Source organism: Gorilla gorilla, chromosome 8 (assembly GCF_029281585.2).
Source record: "Gorilla gorilla gorilla isolate KB3781 chromosome 8, NHGRI_mGorGor1-v2.1_pri, whole genome shotgun sequence".
NCBI lineage: Eukaryota > Metazoa > Chordata > Mammalia > Primates > Hominidae > Gorilla > Gorilla gorilla.
In genome coordinates this window covers 24,255,847-24,270,264 of record NC_073232.2, presented here as the reverse complement: position 1 = coordinate 24,270,264, position 14,418 = coordinate 24,255,847, and the positions used below count along the sequence as shown (strand labels likewise).

The 14,418-nt window shown below is 45.5% G+C and overlaps 1 protein-coding gene across 2 annotated transcripts in view; it reads left to right on the top strand.

The window, feature by feature from the left end:
• Positions 1 to 14,418, top strand: part of FAM171A1 (family with sequence similarity 171 member A1) — a 159,859-nt gene that overhangs the window by 81,682 nt on the left and 63,759 nt on the right. For both annotated transcript variants that reach the window (XM_031015381.3, XM_031015382.3), the window contains exons 2-3: positions 6,091 to 6,318; positions 14,222 to 14,314. In XM_031015381.3, coding sequence (XP_030871241.1) covers positions 6,091 to 6,318; positions 14,222 to 14,314 — 321 coding nt within the window. The remainder of the gene's footprint in view (positions 1 to 6,090; positions 6,319 to 14,221; positions 14,315 to 14,418) is intronic.

The window sequence follows — 14,418 nt, the reverse complement described above, 5'->3', positions numbered from 1 at the left end:
AGTGCAATGGCATGGTCTCGGTTCACTGCAACCTCTGCCTCCTGGGTTCAAGCAATTCTCCGGCCTCAGCCTCCCAAGTAGCTGGGACTACAGGCGTGTGCTACCACACCCAGCTAATTTTTGTATTTTTAGTAGAGATGGGGTTTCACTATGTTGGCCACACTGGTTTCAAACTCCTGACCTCGTGACCCGCCCACCTCGGCCTCCCAAAGTGCTGGGATTACAGGCATGAGCCACATGGCCTTCCTTTTTCTCTAAAGGGCCAGAAGTACTGAGTTCAGGCTTTGCAGCCCTTATGGTTTCCGTGGCAACTTCTAAAGTCTGCTGTTGTAATGCAAAACCAGCCCATGCAAATGATGGGGCGTGGCTGTGTTCCAATAAAACTTTATAGACACTGAAATTTAAATTCCAGATAATTTTCATGGACTATATACAAAAGCAGACAGCAGGCCACATTTGGCCTGAGGGCAGGCCGAAGTTGCTGCACCTGGTACAGGTGACAGTGGGGACGCATCGAAGGGTTTGAGGGAGACAGGGAGAGGTCAGCTGAGTGTATTGGATAGCTCCCTCCGGCCTCAGTGGGATCTCAGGGCTCAGGTCTGAAGAGGGTGACTGTTTTGGTAAAGTTGCTAAGCAGCAGTGTGGGTGATGGATGGTGAAGGCCTGGAAATAGGGCAGTGTTCACGAGGATACAAAAGAAAGGCCTGCTTTGAGATGCAGAGTTTGCAGTCAAAATGAGCAGACTTCGGTGATGGATGTGCAGGGTACGGAGTGAGAAAAGGATGTCCCAGTCTGGGTTTTGTGCAGTCTTCAGGTGACCAACTCAGCGGGGTCCTCAGTACTCACTGAGCAGCAAAGAGTGCACCTTAGGGCATATTTAGGTCTGGGACCGTTTATGGGGTCTTCCTATAAATGAGAGTCATGTAGTAACTAATGCCTTGCCTAGTCAGATGACAGCTGCCCTGGTTGTCATTTAGTTAGGGATAGTTTTGTTTGCTGTTGAATGGAGAGTCCCATTCTCAGTGTTACTCTATAACAATGATGCCCCTGTAGGCTGTAAGAATTACTGAATCAGGCCGGGCGTGATGGCTTACACCTGTAATCCCAGTGCTTTGGGAGGCCGAGGCGGGCGGATCACCTGAGGTCAGGAGTTTGAGACCAGCCTGACCAACATGGAGAAACCCTGTCTCTACTAAAAATACAAAAGTAGCCACGCGTGGTGGCACAAGCCTGTAATCTCAGCTACTTGGGAGGCTGAGGCAGGAGAATCGCTTGAACCCGGGAAGTGGAGGTTGCAGTGAGCCGAGACTGTGCCATTGCACTCCAGGCTGGGCAACAAGAGTGAGACTCTGTCTCAAAAAAAAAAAAAAAAAAGAATTACTGAATCATACTGACATTTTGTTCTCTCTGATCATACCAAGCGAAGAACTAAACAATCTCTTTTAACGTATATAATTGTAGAACTTAAACTATGCTTCCCATATTAGAAGAAATTCAAGTGGTAGAATCTAGGGTGTTGATTAGAGTGGAACTCCGCCTTTCTCTGTTTATTCGTAAATCTTTTTTTTCCCTCAAATCTCAGCAGTTTTTGCCTTCTTAGCAAACAGTGAAGACCTTGTAATCCCAATTGTTAGTAAATGTTGCATTTCCATAAAATTGCATAAATCATCAATGCAGGATTTCTGCTATGTGGTTATTAATGCACCATGAGTTAATTTATGTTATAATTTATTATACAACTTACGTAAAGACTACACACTGGATTCAGTGTATACTGCTCGGGTGATGGGTTCACCAAAATCTCACAAATCACCACTAAAAAACTTACTCATGTAACCAAATACCACCTGCTCCCCAAAAACCTATGAAAAAAAAAAGGACTACCATTTTATCCATCAATCCCACTACCGGTATCTACCCAGAACAAAAAAAGTTATTATGTGAAAAAGATTCTTGCATATGCATGTTTATAGCAGCACAATTTGCAATTGCAAAAAATATGAAACCAGCCCAAATGCCCGTCAGTCAATGAGTGGATAAAGAAAATGTGGTATATATATACTATGGAATACTAATCAGCCATGAAAGGAATGAAATAATTACATTTGCAGCAACCTGGATGGAATTGGAGACCATTATTCTAAGTGAAGTAACTCAGGAATGGAAAACCAAACATCCTTTGTTCTCACTCCTGAGTGGGAGCTAAGTTATGAGGATGCAAAGACATAAAGAATGATACAGTGGATTTGGAGGACTCAGGGAAAAGGGTGGGAGAGGGTGAGGGATAAAAGACTACACATTGGGTACAGTGTACACTACTTGGGTGATGGGCGCACCAGAATCTGAGAAATCACCACTAAAGAACTTACTCATGTAACCAAACACCACCTGTTCCCCTAAAACCTATGGAAATAAATAAAAATTTAAAATTTATAAAAGGAATAGTATACTACTTGGGGACACAGAGGGCCAAGTTAAATAAGAAAATGTGTGTGGGGGGACCAGGCATGGTGGCTGACGCCTGTAATCCCAGCACTTTGGGAGGCCAAGGCGGGCAGATCACCAGGTCAAGAGATCGAGACCATCCCAACCAACATGGTGAAAGCCCGTCTCTACTAAAAATACAAAAATTAGGTGGGCGTGGTGGCAGGTGCCTGTAGTCCCAGCTACTCTGGTGGCTGAGGCAGGAGAATCGCTTGAACCTGGGAGGCAAAGGTTGCAGTGAGCCAAGATCGCGCCACTGCACTCCAGCCTGGGGACAGAGCGAAACTCTGTCTAAAAAAAAAAAAAACGAGGCCGGCGCGGTGGGTCACACCTGTAATCGCAGCACTTTGGGAGGCTGAGGTGGGCAGATCACGAGGTCAGGAGATGGAGACCATCCTGGCTAAGACGGTGAAACCCTGTCTCTATTAAAAAATACAAAAAATTAGCCGGATGTGGTGGCGGGTGCCTGTAGTCCCAGCTACTCTGGAGGCTGAGGCAGGAGAATGGCGTGAACCCGGGAGGCGAAGCTTACGGTGAGCCGAGATCGCACCACTGCACTCTAGCCTGGGCGACAGAGCGAGACTCCGTCTCAAAAAAAAAAAAAAAAAAAAAAAAAAAAAGAAGAAGAAGAAAATGTGTGTGTATGTGTCGTGCACATCCTGATTGGATTGAAGTGAATTGACTAAATGTATTCTGTAATATCATATCCTTGATTTTCATGATGCTGATTTGTCCCTTTTTGGATGTTAGTTTTCTCCTATAGTATGAAGTAGCCAAGATTGGTTTCTGTAGCATTTATTTGTTCTTTCTAAAACATTTTAAGAGATTTATTTGGTACACACCCATAGCTCAGAGCTCCTCAAAGGCAGGTGAATGATTTAGCTAGGTCTAGGATTCTTTAGCTCTTGTCTATGGTTATCTACTCAAGAAATGTATTAAATCAGCATGTGGAAAAAATGGGTGAAAAACGATTGACTAACTGAAATTTGCAGTATTGAAAAGACTGCTTTAGTATCATGAGACAGCTAGTTGGCAAGTTACCAAGGTGGAGATTCTCAAACCAAAAGAAGTTCTTCTCTATATGGTTGCCCCATTGTAGGATAGAGCTCTGGATATAAAGATATTAATACTCAGGCCAGGCGCGGTGGATCACGCCTGTAATCCCAGCACTTTGGGAGCCCGAGGTGGGTGGATCACCTGACATCAGGAGTTCAAGAGCAACCTAGCCAACATGGTGAAACCCTGTCTCTACTAAAAGTGCAAAAAATTAGTGGGGCATGGTGGTGGGCACCTGTAATCTCAGCTACTCAGGAGGCTGAGGCAGGAGAATTGCTTGAACCCAGCAGGCAGAGGTTACAGTGAGCCGAGATCATGCCATTGCACTCCACCCTGGGTGACAAGAATGAAACTCCATCTAAACAAACAAACAAACAAACAAAGGTATTAATACTCTCTGAGAGGGTTGTCTCCCCTGTCCCTTTTGTTTTATATATTTCTTCTTTCTAACTCTCCTCTCTGAGCCCCAAATCTGGTATCCCCAAGCACCATGTTGGAATGTTTACAAGCATCATGACTGGAATGACACAATTGCAGTAGCTTGTGTTGGTGCTTACTGCACCAGGCATTACACTAAATGTTTCTACCTATATGTTGAGCTATGCATGTTTATCATTCCCAGTTAGCAAATGGGGAAACTGGGGCCTAGAGACGATAAATAAACTGCCCAAGGCTACATGGCTAGCACATGGTGGAGCTGAGATTCGAACCTCCAGTGAGAATTGCAGAACTCCAGGGTGTGTGCCACTGGGCAATACCTGCAAGGCTGACCCAGCACTTCTTCCTCATCCTCGCTGTCAGGCTGCTCTGTACCCAGCCAGCCTGCAGCCGGCTCATTGATGGGCACTCCACTGAGCCCCACTCTGGAAGGTGCTATGAACACAAGCCTCCTTGGCCACCTCCTCGCTTTTTGCTAGTCCTTTCCCCACCTTCCTATCCCAAGTCTTTCAGATCAGAGGCAGCTCAAAAAGCATGGCATGTGGTGCCTGCAAGTGACCAGGTGGACATACATAACACCAGCTGCTTGCTTCCTACTTAAGAAAATAGGGTTTTGGGGAGCAGGATGCACTTCTGAGTTGCTCCCCCACATAGTTCTGGAGTCAGCACCGTTGACGTGATAGTTCTGCCGGAGTCTGGTCTACCACCATCTCAGTTCTGGGTTATCACAGAGTCCTCTTAATTGAATGCTTATTCTCCAGCCTTGCCTCTTCCTCAGCCCATTCTTCACCCAGAGCCACATGTTTCTATAACATAAATTTGATCTCCACTCCCCTCTTAAAACCTTTGTGACTTCCCATTGCCTTTAGAATAAAGAATAATCCTTTTACGGAGCTCATAAAGCCATGTGTGCTCTGGCGTTACTTACCTCTCCAGCCTCCTACGCCTCTCACGCTCTCCATCCAGCTTTCAGAACCTGCCATTGTTTCTCCAGGAAACATGGCGTCTTCCTGCCTCTAAGCATCTACACATGCTGCTCCCCCTCAGCCATGGTACTTTCCTGTTTACTCACGCATCCTCTCCTTCACTGTAGCTGTGTAGTTACAATTCTAGGCACAGAGTAAAAGTTCAGTAACTATCCCTTGGCTGAGTAAATGTAAATTAGCCATTCTATTTTAATTTTGTAGCAATTTGTAACATTCTGTTTGTTTCCCAGATTCATGATCTGTTTTTGCCAATATTCCTAACTTGACTTCATCTGTCTTTTCAAACGTTTGCTTTTTTTTTTTATTCTTTTTCTAACCTTCTCTTGTTCTACTCTTTGGGTCCTCCCTTTTAACAATAGTTTTCACTTCTTTTCAGTCTAGCCTTTGTGATTACCAGTGCACAATCCTGGGTTACTTCTGCCACATTTCCCAGGACTAGAGAAGGATACGGCAGCTTGCAAATACCATGGCCCACTGTGCCCTTACTGTGGTAGCCCAAACACCACTGAAAGAGTATTGTTGTCCGGGCACAGTGGGGCACACCTGTAACCTCAGCACTCTGGGAGCCTGAGGCGGGCAGATCGCTTGAGCCTCAGGAGTTTGAAACCAGCCTGTGCAACATGGCAAAACCCCATCTCTACAAAAATTAGCCCAGTGTGGTGGCACACACCTGTAGTCCCAGCTACTCAGGAGGCTGAGGTGGGAGGATCAGTTGGGCCCAGGAGATCAAGGCTGCAGTGAGCCATCATCACGCCCCTGTACTCCAGCCTGTGCAACAGAGTGAGACTGTTTCAAAACACACACACACACACCCGAAGTATTGCGTTGGTGGCCCAATGTTTTAAAGTATAGAATTTTTCTCTTGATCATTTGTTGATTTGAGCAGGCAGGAGTAAAGAAGAAAGCGCTTTGGGTCAGGCTGTGGTTTTGAAGAAAATGGGAAATTGTGTGAAGTAAAAAGTAGACCTGTAAGGAGAAAATGTCCCTGGTAAAAACTGCATATTTTGAGTGTCAACCTTGATGTCCTTACAGAGCCCTCCTTCCACTTCCCATCACAGTCATACCAAAGTTGCTGTGGATGTTTTCCATTGACAGTAGCTGTTCTTTGTGCTTTCTCTACCTCCAGAGGTGACGTTAAAGGTACACATCAGCGACGCCAGCACCCACCAGCCCGTAGCAGACGCGCTCATCGAGATCTTCACCAACCAGGCCTCCATCGCCTCTGGCACCTCGGGGACCGATGGCGTTGCCTTTATCAAGTTCCAATATAAGCTGGGCAGTCAGTTGATCGTCACCGCCTCGAAGCATGCCTACGTGCCAAACTCTGCCCCGTGGAAGCCAATCCGGTTACCTGGTAAGGCGTTCCTCATCTTTCTTTAACACAGAGGGCATTGGCCGGTGGGAGGATCGCATAAGGCCAGGAGTCTGAAACCAGCTTGGGCAACATAGTGAGACTGCATCTCTTCAAAAAATTTTAAAATTAGCCAGGCATCGTAGTGTGCACCTGTAGTCGCAGCTACCCAAGAGGCTGAGGTGGGAGGATTGCTTGATTCTGGGAGTTCGAGACTGCAGTGAGCCATGATGACACCACTGCACTCTAGCCTGGGCAACAGAACAAGACCCTGCTTCAAGAATAAAATGAAATAAAATAAATAAAAACATACAGATTCCAGAACTCCACCATTCAATATGGGGAGGGGAATTTGCATTTTAACCAGCAAACCCCTCTCCCCCTCCACCAGATACTGTGAATAAAAATATTTAGCAAAGCTTGAGGCCACTGCTTTTTGATCTATGGAAAGTGGATTTGATACAGATACAATGGCGATCATCTAGGAGAGTTCGTAAGAAAAGGGGATAAACCTGAGAGATATAAAGCAGGTCTTGGAGAATGGACAGGAGAGAGGGAAGGAAAAGGATGAAATAGAAGGAATGTGAGTTGGACTTCAGGTTTTCAGCTGGTGACAGAGCAGTTGGTCCCAGCAGGGGCAAGCTGTGGAGTTGGGGAACTGGCCACACCACGTTTTCCTAAAGTTGATTGCACTGATGGCATGAATTAAAGAAGTCTCCTCCCTCACTCCCTCCCTCCCTCTGTAACTCCCTCTCCCCAGGCTTAGGCAAAGATGGACAGAGCTTGGGGAAATGGGAGGAGAGGAACGGGTGTCGCGGTCATTGATTATAAGCTAAGTTTGGGTATATTTAGTTCAAATTGCCGCTGGGACACCAAGTGAGCATATTCGGCCTTTAGTTTGAAATGAACTTGGGGTTCAAGAGAGAGATCTGGGTTAGAGGTTTAGTTTGGCTTATCAGCAATGTTAACTATGATCCCCAGCAGAGGGTGGAGGACAGTGGGCCTGAGACAGGACCCCAGGAGGGCCCGCACAACAGGACAGGTGGCCTTTACTAGGTTATATCCAAGGGAACATTAGAGTCGAGTCTGCAGTGAGCTGAGATGGCACCACTGCACTCCAGCCTGGGTGACAGAGGAAGACCCTGTCTCAAAAAATAATAAAATAAATTAAAATAGAGGAAGCATTTGACACTCCCATCGTCCATGCTGAGAAGTCACTGGAAATCACCGAGGGACGTTTAGGCTGTTTCGGGAGAACAGCTACACAAAGCCCATCAGTCAATTGTCGTTGTTCACAGTAGTTATGGTCCATAGCCACCTCAAACATGGACTGAGCAAATACTGAACCACTACTACGAGGGAAACGCAGGGCTGAGTTCCTGCAAGCCTCTGGTCACAACATTTTCATGAACTGATCAATAGTACATGCCTTTGTTTTATGTTGTCTTTGTTTAAAGAAATCTTATTTGATATATAGATTGTTGATTCATTAACATTGAACTGACAGCCCATAGCACCATAACTCATGCCCGAACAAAGCTGATCAAACACACGTGTTTTCTCCTTAAGGCACAGTCACAACCTCCTCCTGCTTAGGAACATTAGACAGCACTACACTAGAGGTCATTTGAAACGGTGGAATCACACCTGTAATCCCAGCGACTCTGTAGGCTGAGGCAAGAGGAGCTGGAACCCAGGATGTGGAGGCTGCAGTGAGCTGGGATGGAGCCACTGCACTCCAGCCGGATGACACTGCGAGACTCCATCTCTAAAAATAAATAAGTAAATAGCAAAATCACCAACAGAATGCTTAAAAACATGAAAAGCTTGGCCCTGAATACATCTGGGGGTTACAAATAAGCTTTAGCAAGTAGGGAGGTTTACAAATACAGAATTGGTGAATAATGAGCAGCTACTACACTTTGATCACATTCATTTTGACTCTGTTAACATGGTCATTTGAGAAAAACCATTCCCATCATATCTGTTTTTTTATTTTTTTATTTTTTGAGACAGTCTCATTCTGTCGCCAAGGCTAGAATGCAGTGGCGTGATCTTGGCTTACTGCAATCTCCACCTCCCAGGTTCAAGCAATTCTCCTGCTTCAGCCTCCCAGGTAGCTGGGATTACAGGAGCACGCCACCATGCCCAGTTAATTTTGTATTTTTAATGGAGATGGGGTTTTGCCATGTTGGCCAGGCTGGTTTTGAGCTCCTGACCTCAGGTGATCCACTTGCCTCGGCCTCCCAAAGTTCTGGGATTACAGGCGTGAGCCACTGTGCCCGGCTGATATCTGTACTATTACAAATGAGTCAAGTCATAGGAATAATGAAATTTAATTGAGTTTTGGACAAGGCATGAAGACTCCTGGGTCCCAGGCCCGCCCACCCCTGGCTGGCCCCACACATATCGGCCCATCAACACTTTCTGAGCTCGTGTTTGTTTCTGAAATCAAGTTAATTAGTCTAAATAATTTCTAAGAATCTTCCCGTGTCTGTGATTATTTTTCTGTGCTTTGCCTTTTCAATATAATAAAGATACTCTGTATTAGTCCACTATAAAGAAATAGCTGAGACTGGATAATTTATAAAGAAAAGAAGTGTAACTGGCCCACGGTTCTGGAGGAGATACAGGAGGCCTGGCATCTTCTGCTTCTGGGGAAGCCTCAGGAAGCTTCCTATCATGGCAAAAGGCAAAGGGGAAGTGAGACATTTCACATGGCCAGAACAGGAGGAAGAGAGAGAGGGTAGAGGTGCTACACACCTTGAAACAACCAGATCTCGTGAGAACTCACTCACGATCACAAGAATAGCACCAGGAGGTGGTGCTAAACCATTCATGAGAAACTGCCTCCATGATCCAATCACCTCCCATCAGGCCCTACCTCCAACACTGGGGGTTACAATTCGACGTGAGATTTGGGCAGGGACGCAGATCCAAACCATGTTATGCTCTTAACTAGAACTGAACAGGAAACATAGCCAAAATTTAGACAAAAAAATTTAGCCTATTGTGAAAAGCAGAGTCAATTTGCTTTTGTGCATATTTTTGGAGATGAACACTAACACTTCTGGTATTTCAGATAACTGGGCAAGGAAGTGAGAAGAGCTGGGAGCCTCTTCTAAAATATGTTGAAAATTTGAAACTAAAAAATGCCTTCTTTCCCACACGTGTGCAGCACACTGCTTGTGTGTGCATGAGCATTCTTATGAAACCCGGAAACGGATTTCCTTTTTCATCCTTAACAATAGTTCCTGGAGGATGTGTTGAGGTTTTTTTCACTTTCAAGGAAGGGAGGAGAGGGAGGAACCCAGCATAAGGAAAACACCCTCCACCCGTGGCAGGCAGGTAAGAATAAACTTAGCCATAGGAGATGCAATCCATCCACTAAAGGCTGTCATTCTACGTCTTAATTATTGCTCTCTGCAGCCATCGCCCTGGCCCAGGTCCTTAGCGATGGTCCAGGACCATGACAATGGCCTCCAGTCCGGTTGTTCTACCCCACAGACCACCCACAATATGACTGAGCCTTTGCCTATGAAAATATATATGTGCAGTTCATGTATTAAAATATGTACATGCCTAAAATTCTTCAGTGGCCTCAGGTTGAAGTAAACGTGACACAGAGCCTCCTCCCCTGGCCACCTCTCCCTTCCATATCTCATGGTTGGCTGCCCTGGGCAACATGTCATTCTGTGAAGGAGTCTGCCATTTCTACCCTGTCTGTGTTTGTCTGCATTGTTCTCTTGGCAAATTTTTTGGTTTTTTTTCTTCTTTTGGAGATGAAGTCTCACTCTGTCACCCAGGCTGGAGTGCAGTGGTGCAATCTCAGCTCACTACACCCTCCACCTCCCAGGTTCAAGCAATTCTCCTGCCTCAGCATCCCAAGTAGCTGGGATTACAGGTGTGCGCCACCACACTCAGCTAATTTGTGGTTTTGTTTTTGTTTTGTTTTATTTTTCAAGACAGAGTCTCAGTGGTGGAATCTCGGTTCACTGCAACCTCCGTCTCCTGGGTTGAAGCGATTGTCTTGCCTCAGCCTCCCGAGTAGCTGGAACTGCAGGTGCACGCCACCATGCTTGGCTAATTTTTGTATCTTTAGTAGAGACGGGGTTTCACCATGTTGGCCACTATAATCTTGATCTCTTAACCTTGTGATCCGCCCGCCTTGGACTCCCAAAGTGCTGAGATTACAGACATGAGCCACCAAGCCTGGCCGGCAAACTTCTTTTATCCCATAAAGCCCAGCTGGACTGTTTTCTGCCTCAAAAAATCTTCCTGCCTTTCCTGGGTAGAACGAAATGTTCCTTTCCCTCTAGGTGTCAAAAAAAAAAAATCTACTTGGTATGAAGAGCACCTCCAGACATCAATCAGCCTCCCCTCTGTGATGGGAAAAAAGCAGCACTACCCACGGATCTCCGTCTCTCTGCTGCCTCCACCCACCTGGGCACTGCGCTGATTGCATCCCTAGTCCCTGTCCTCTGCCCTGGGAAGTCCCTGCTGGTGCCAAGCTTGTTACAAGAAATCATGTGTTTTAGAATTCAAAGAAAGGCCTAGAAAAGTAAAACAAGGAATCATTTTTCTCTCCTTTAGGAAATAAAGTTTGAGAAACAATTTGCCAGAGCAGCTGCCTTATATATGAAAGTACCAAATATTTTAGGTGAGAAACATTTTCAAAACACACTGCGATGGTCACACACCTCTCAGGGGATGATCACAGGTGATTTTGGAGCTCTGAGCCCCCCACACCGGTCAGCTCAGAGGTGGACAGGGTCTTGTAAATGTCTGCAGTCGCCGCGGGAGCTCTGCAATGGAGCAGGAAGACCCAGGCATCCTCGTTTAGGAGGGCGTGGAGTGTAACCCTAGCCCGGGTTTTGAGGTGTGCTGCTTCCTACCAGCAGCATCTGCTAGGACAATCCTGCCTTTTCCTCCTCGCCAGGAGGTGCCCTGTGCCTTAGGTGAAAGGATCGCTGATAATAGTTTACCTACGAAGTGGTCATGCCGGATTTACCCAAGTTGGGGTTCCTCCCAACAGTGACTAATTGCAGAATATTTCCTCACCCCCAAAACCCCATACCTATTAGCACCAACTCACTCTTTCCCACACCTCCCAGCCCCTGACTAATCTACCCTCTGTCTCTCTAGATTTGCCTGTTCTGCACATCCCATAGAACTGGAATCTTGGAATACGTGGCTTTTTGTGTCTGGTGTCTTTCACTCAGCCTGATGTTTTCAAGATTCATCCATGTTGTAGCACATGTCAGTACCACCTTCCCTTTCATGAGTGAATAATATTCCCTCATATAGACAATACCACACTTTATCCATTCATCAGCCGATAGACATTTATGTGTCTTGTCTCCACTTTTCGGCTGTCACGGATAATGCTGCTGCAAACATTGATGTGTGAGTTTCTGTATGAACGTAGGTTTTCGGTTCTCTTGGGTTTATACGTAGGAGTGGAATTGCTGCATCCTGGGGTCACTCTGTGTTTAATATTCAAGGAACTCCCAGGCTGTTTCTGCAGCACCAAGCTGCTATTCTTGTCTTTCTCCTGGTACCTGGCCCATTCTGCTTGTCGTACAGCTACTTGTTTCAAGTCTAGTACCCTTGCAATGCATAACTCTTGAAGGCACAGGCTGCTTCTAACACTGATCTGTTCCACCCAGGGTGTAGATCTGAGCCTCGTATATGATGACAGCTAAATAAATTGACTGTGTGGAGGCTGAGTGAAAAGAGGTCACATCCACGGCCAACTCACTGGTGCCCTATGGCACTAAGAGCCAGCACTGCTTACCCGGGCACGGTGGCTCATGCCTGTAATCCCAGCACTTTGGGAGGCCGAGGAGGGCAGATCACTTGAGGCCAGGAATTTGAGACCAGCCTGGCCAACGTGACGAAACCCCATCACTACTAAAAACACACAATTAGCCAGGCATGGTGATGCACACCTGTAATTCCAGCTACTCAGTAGGCTGAGGCAGGAGGATAGCTTGAACGTGGGAGGCAGAGGCTGGAGTGAGCCAAGATTGCACCACTGCACTCCAGCCTGGGTAGCAAGAGCGAAACTACATCTCAAAAAAAAAAGAGCCAGCACTGTGAAGTGACTGATCTTCTTAGCCCTTATCTTCTAGATCCTGATGTTTTCCCAGAACGTCATTTACCTCTCTAGGCCAACTTTTCCATGTCTCATAGTGGTTGAGAACTCCAGAGTTCAAATCCTAGCCCTGGCATTTATTAGCTGTGGGATATTGGGTGAGTTACTTCCTCATCTGTAAACCTGTTTCCTTACCTGTGAAATGGGCATGTTAATAATGCCTCCTTCAGGTGCCAGGTACGTTGGCTGATGCCTGTAATCCTAGCACTTTGGGAGGCCAAGGCAGATGGATCACTTGAGGTCAGGAGTTTGAAACCAGCCTGGCCAACATGGTGAAACCCTGTCTCTACTAAAAATATTTTTTAAAACATTAGCTGGGCATGGTGGCAGGTGCCTGTAATCCCAGCTATTCGGGAGGCTGAGGCAGGAGAATCACTTGAACCTGGGAGGCGGAGGTTGCAGTGAGCCAAGATCACGCCATTGCACTCCAGCCTGGGCAACAAGAGTGAAACTCTGTCTCAAAAATAATAATAATAATGCCTAAGTGATAGAGCTGTTTTGAAGCTTAAATAAATTACTAAAATTAAAGCACTTAGAATACTGTTTGTCCTGTTAGTAAAGGTTCAGTAATGTGAGTGATGATTATTATTCTATAATGCATTTATTTGTTTTTCTCTTAAATTCATGTTTTACCCAGAAATTTGTGGGGTTTCTAAAATTTTTTAGAAATCCAGGTACTTAAGCAAGAGTTTTAAAATAGCATAACTTGGCTAGGTGCAGTGGCTCTAGCTTATAATCCCAGGACTTTGGAAGGCAAAGGTGGGAAGGATTGCTTGAGCCCAGGAGTTTGAGACTAACCTGGGCAACACAGGGAGACCCCGTCTCTACAAAAAATTTTGAAAATTAGCTGGGTGCAGTGGTGCACACCCGTGGTCCCAGCTATTTGAGAGACTAAGGCAGCAGGGATACTTGAGCCTGGGAGGTCGAGGCTACAGTGAGTTCTAACCATGCCACTGCACTCCAGCCTGAGTGACAGAGTGAGACCCTGTCTCAAAAAAATAAAAATGAAAAGCACAATTTCTATCATGTTATTAGTTCGCAGGATTGGGGGAATATTCTTTTACCGTGAGGTACACATTAACCTAGACACATATTTTGAAAGCCATTCTTAATGTTAACATCTAACATTATGTATTTTACATTCATGTAGTGTATACATGATAACTTTCATATACTCCTAATGTGAAGAGGCTTAGTTACTTTACTGAAAACTTCTGGCTGGGCGCAGTGGCTCACGCCTGTAATCCCAACACTTTGGGAGGCCAAGGCAGGTGGATCACGAAGTCAGGAGTTCGAGACAAGCTTCGCCAACACAGTGAAAACCTGTCTCTACCAAAAATGCAAAAATTAGCTGGGCATGGTGGCAGGTGCCCGTAATCTCAGCTACTCGGGAGTCTGAGGCAGGAGAATCGCTTGAACCTGGGAGGCGGAGGTTAGAGTGAGCTGAGATTGCGCCACAGCATTCCAGCCTGGGCAACAGAGCAAGACTCCGTCTCAGAAAAAAGAAAAAAAAAAAGAAAACTTCTAGCAAATGAAAAAAGATGACCATTGTAAGGCAAGTAATTGTTGTATGAGATATTGCAATACACTTGTAGCATTTTGAAGGTCTTTTCTAATCTAACTAAAAATTAATTGTATTAATTGATTTGAAATCAGAAAATACAAAAACTGCAGAGTATCCCAAAAATTAGAGTAGGCACTTAAATGTAAATATTAAAATCCCCTTCTATCCATTTCTTTTTCCTGCAGTATTTTCCTCTCTGAGCCTTGGCCTGCTTCCAGAACGCTCGGCCACTCTAATGGTATATGAAGACATCGTCCAAATAGTATCAGGATTCCAAGGTATATTTAATATTTTTTCAGTTTTTATTGTTATTTTTGATGGATACATTATTGTATACGTTTATGGTGTACAATGTGATGTGATGTTTGTATACAAGGTGGAT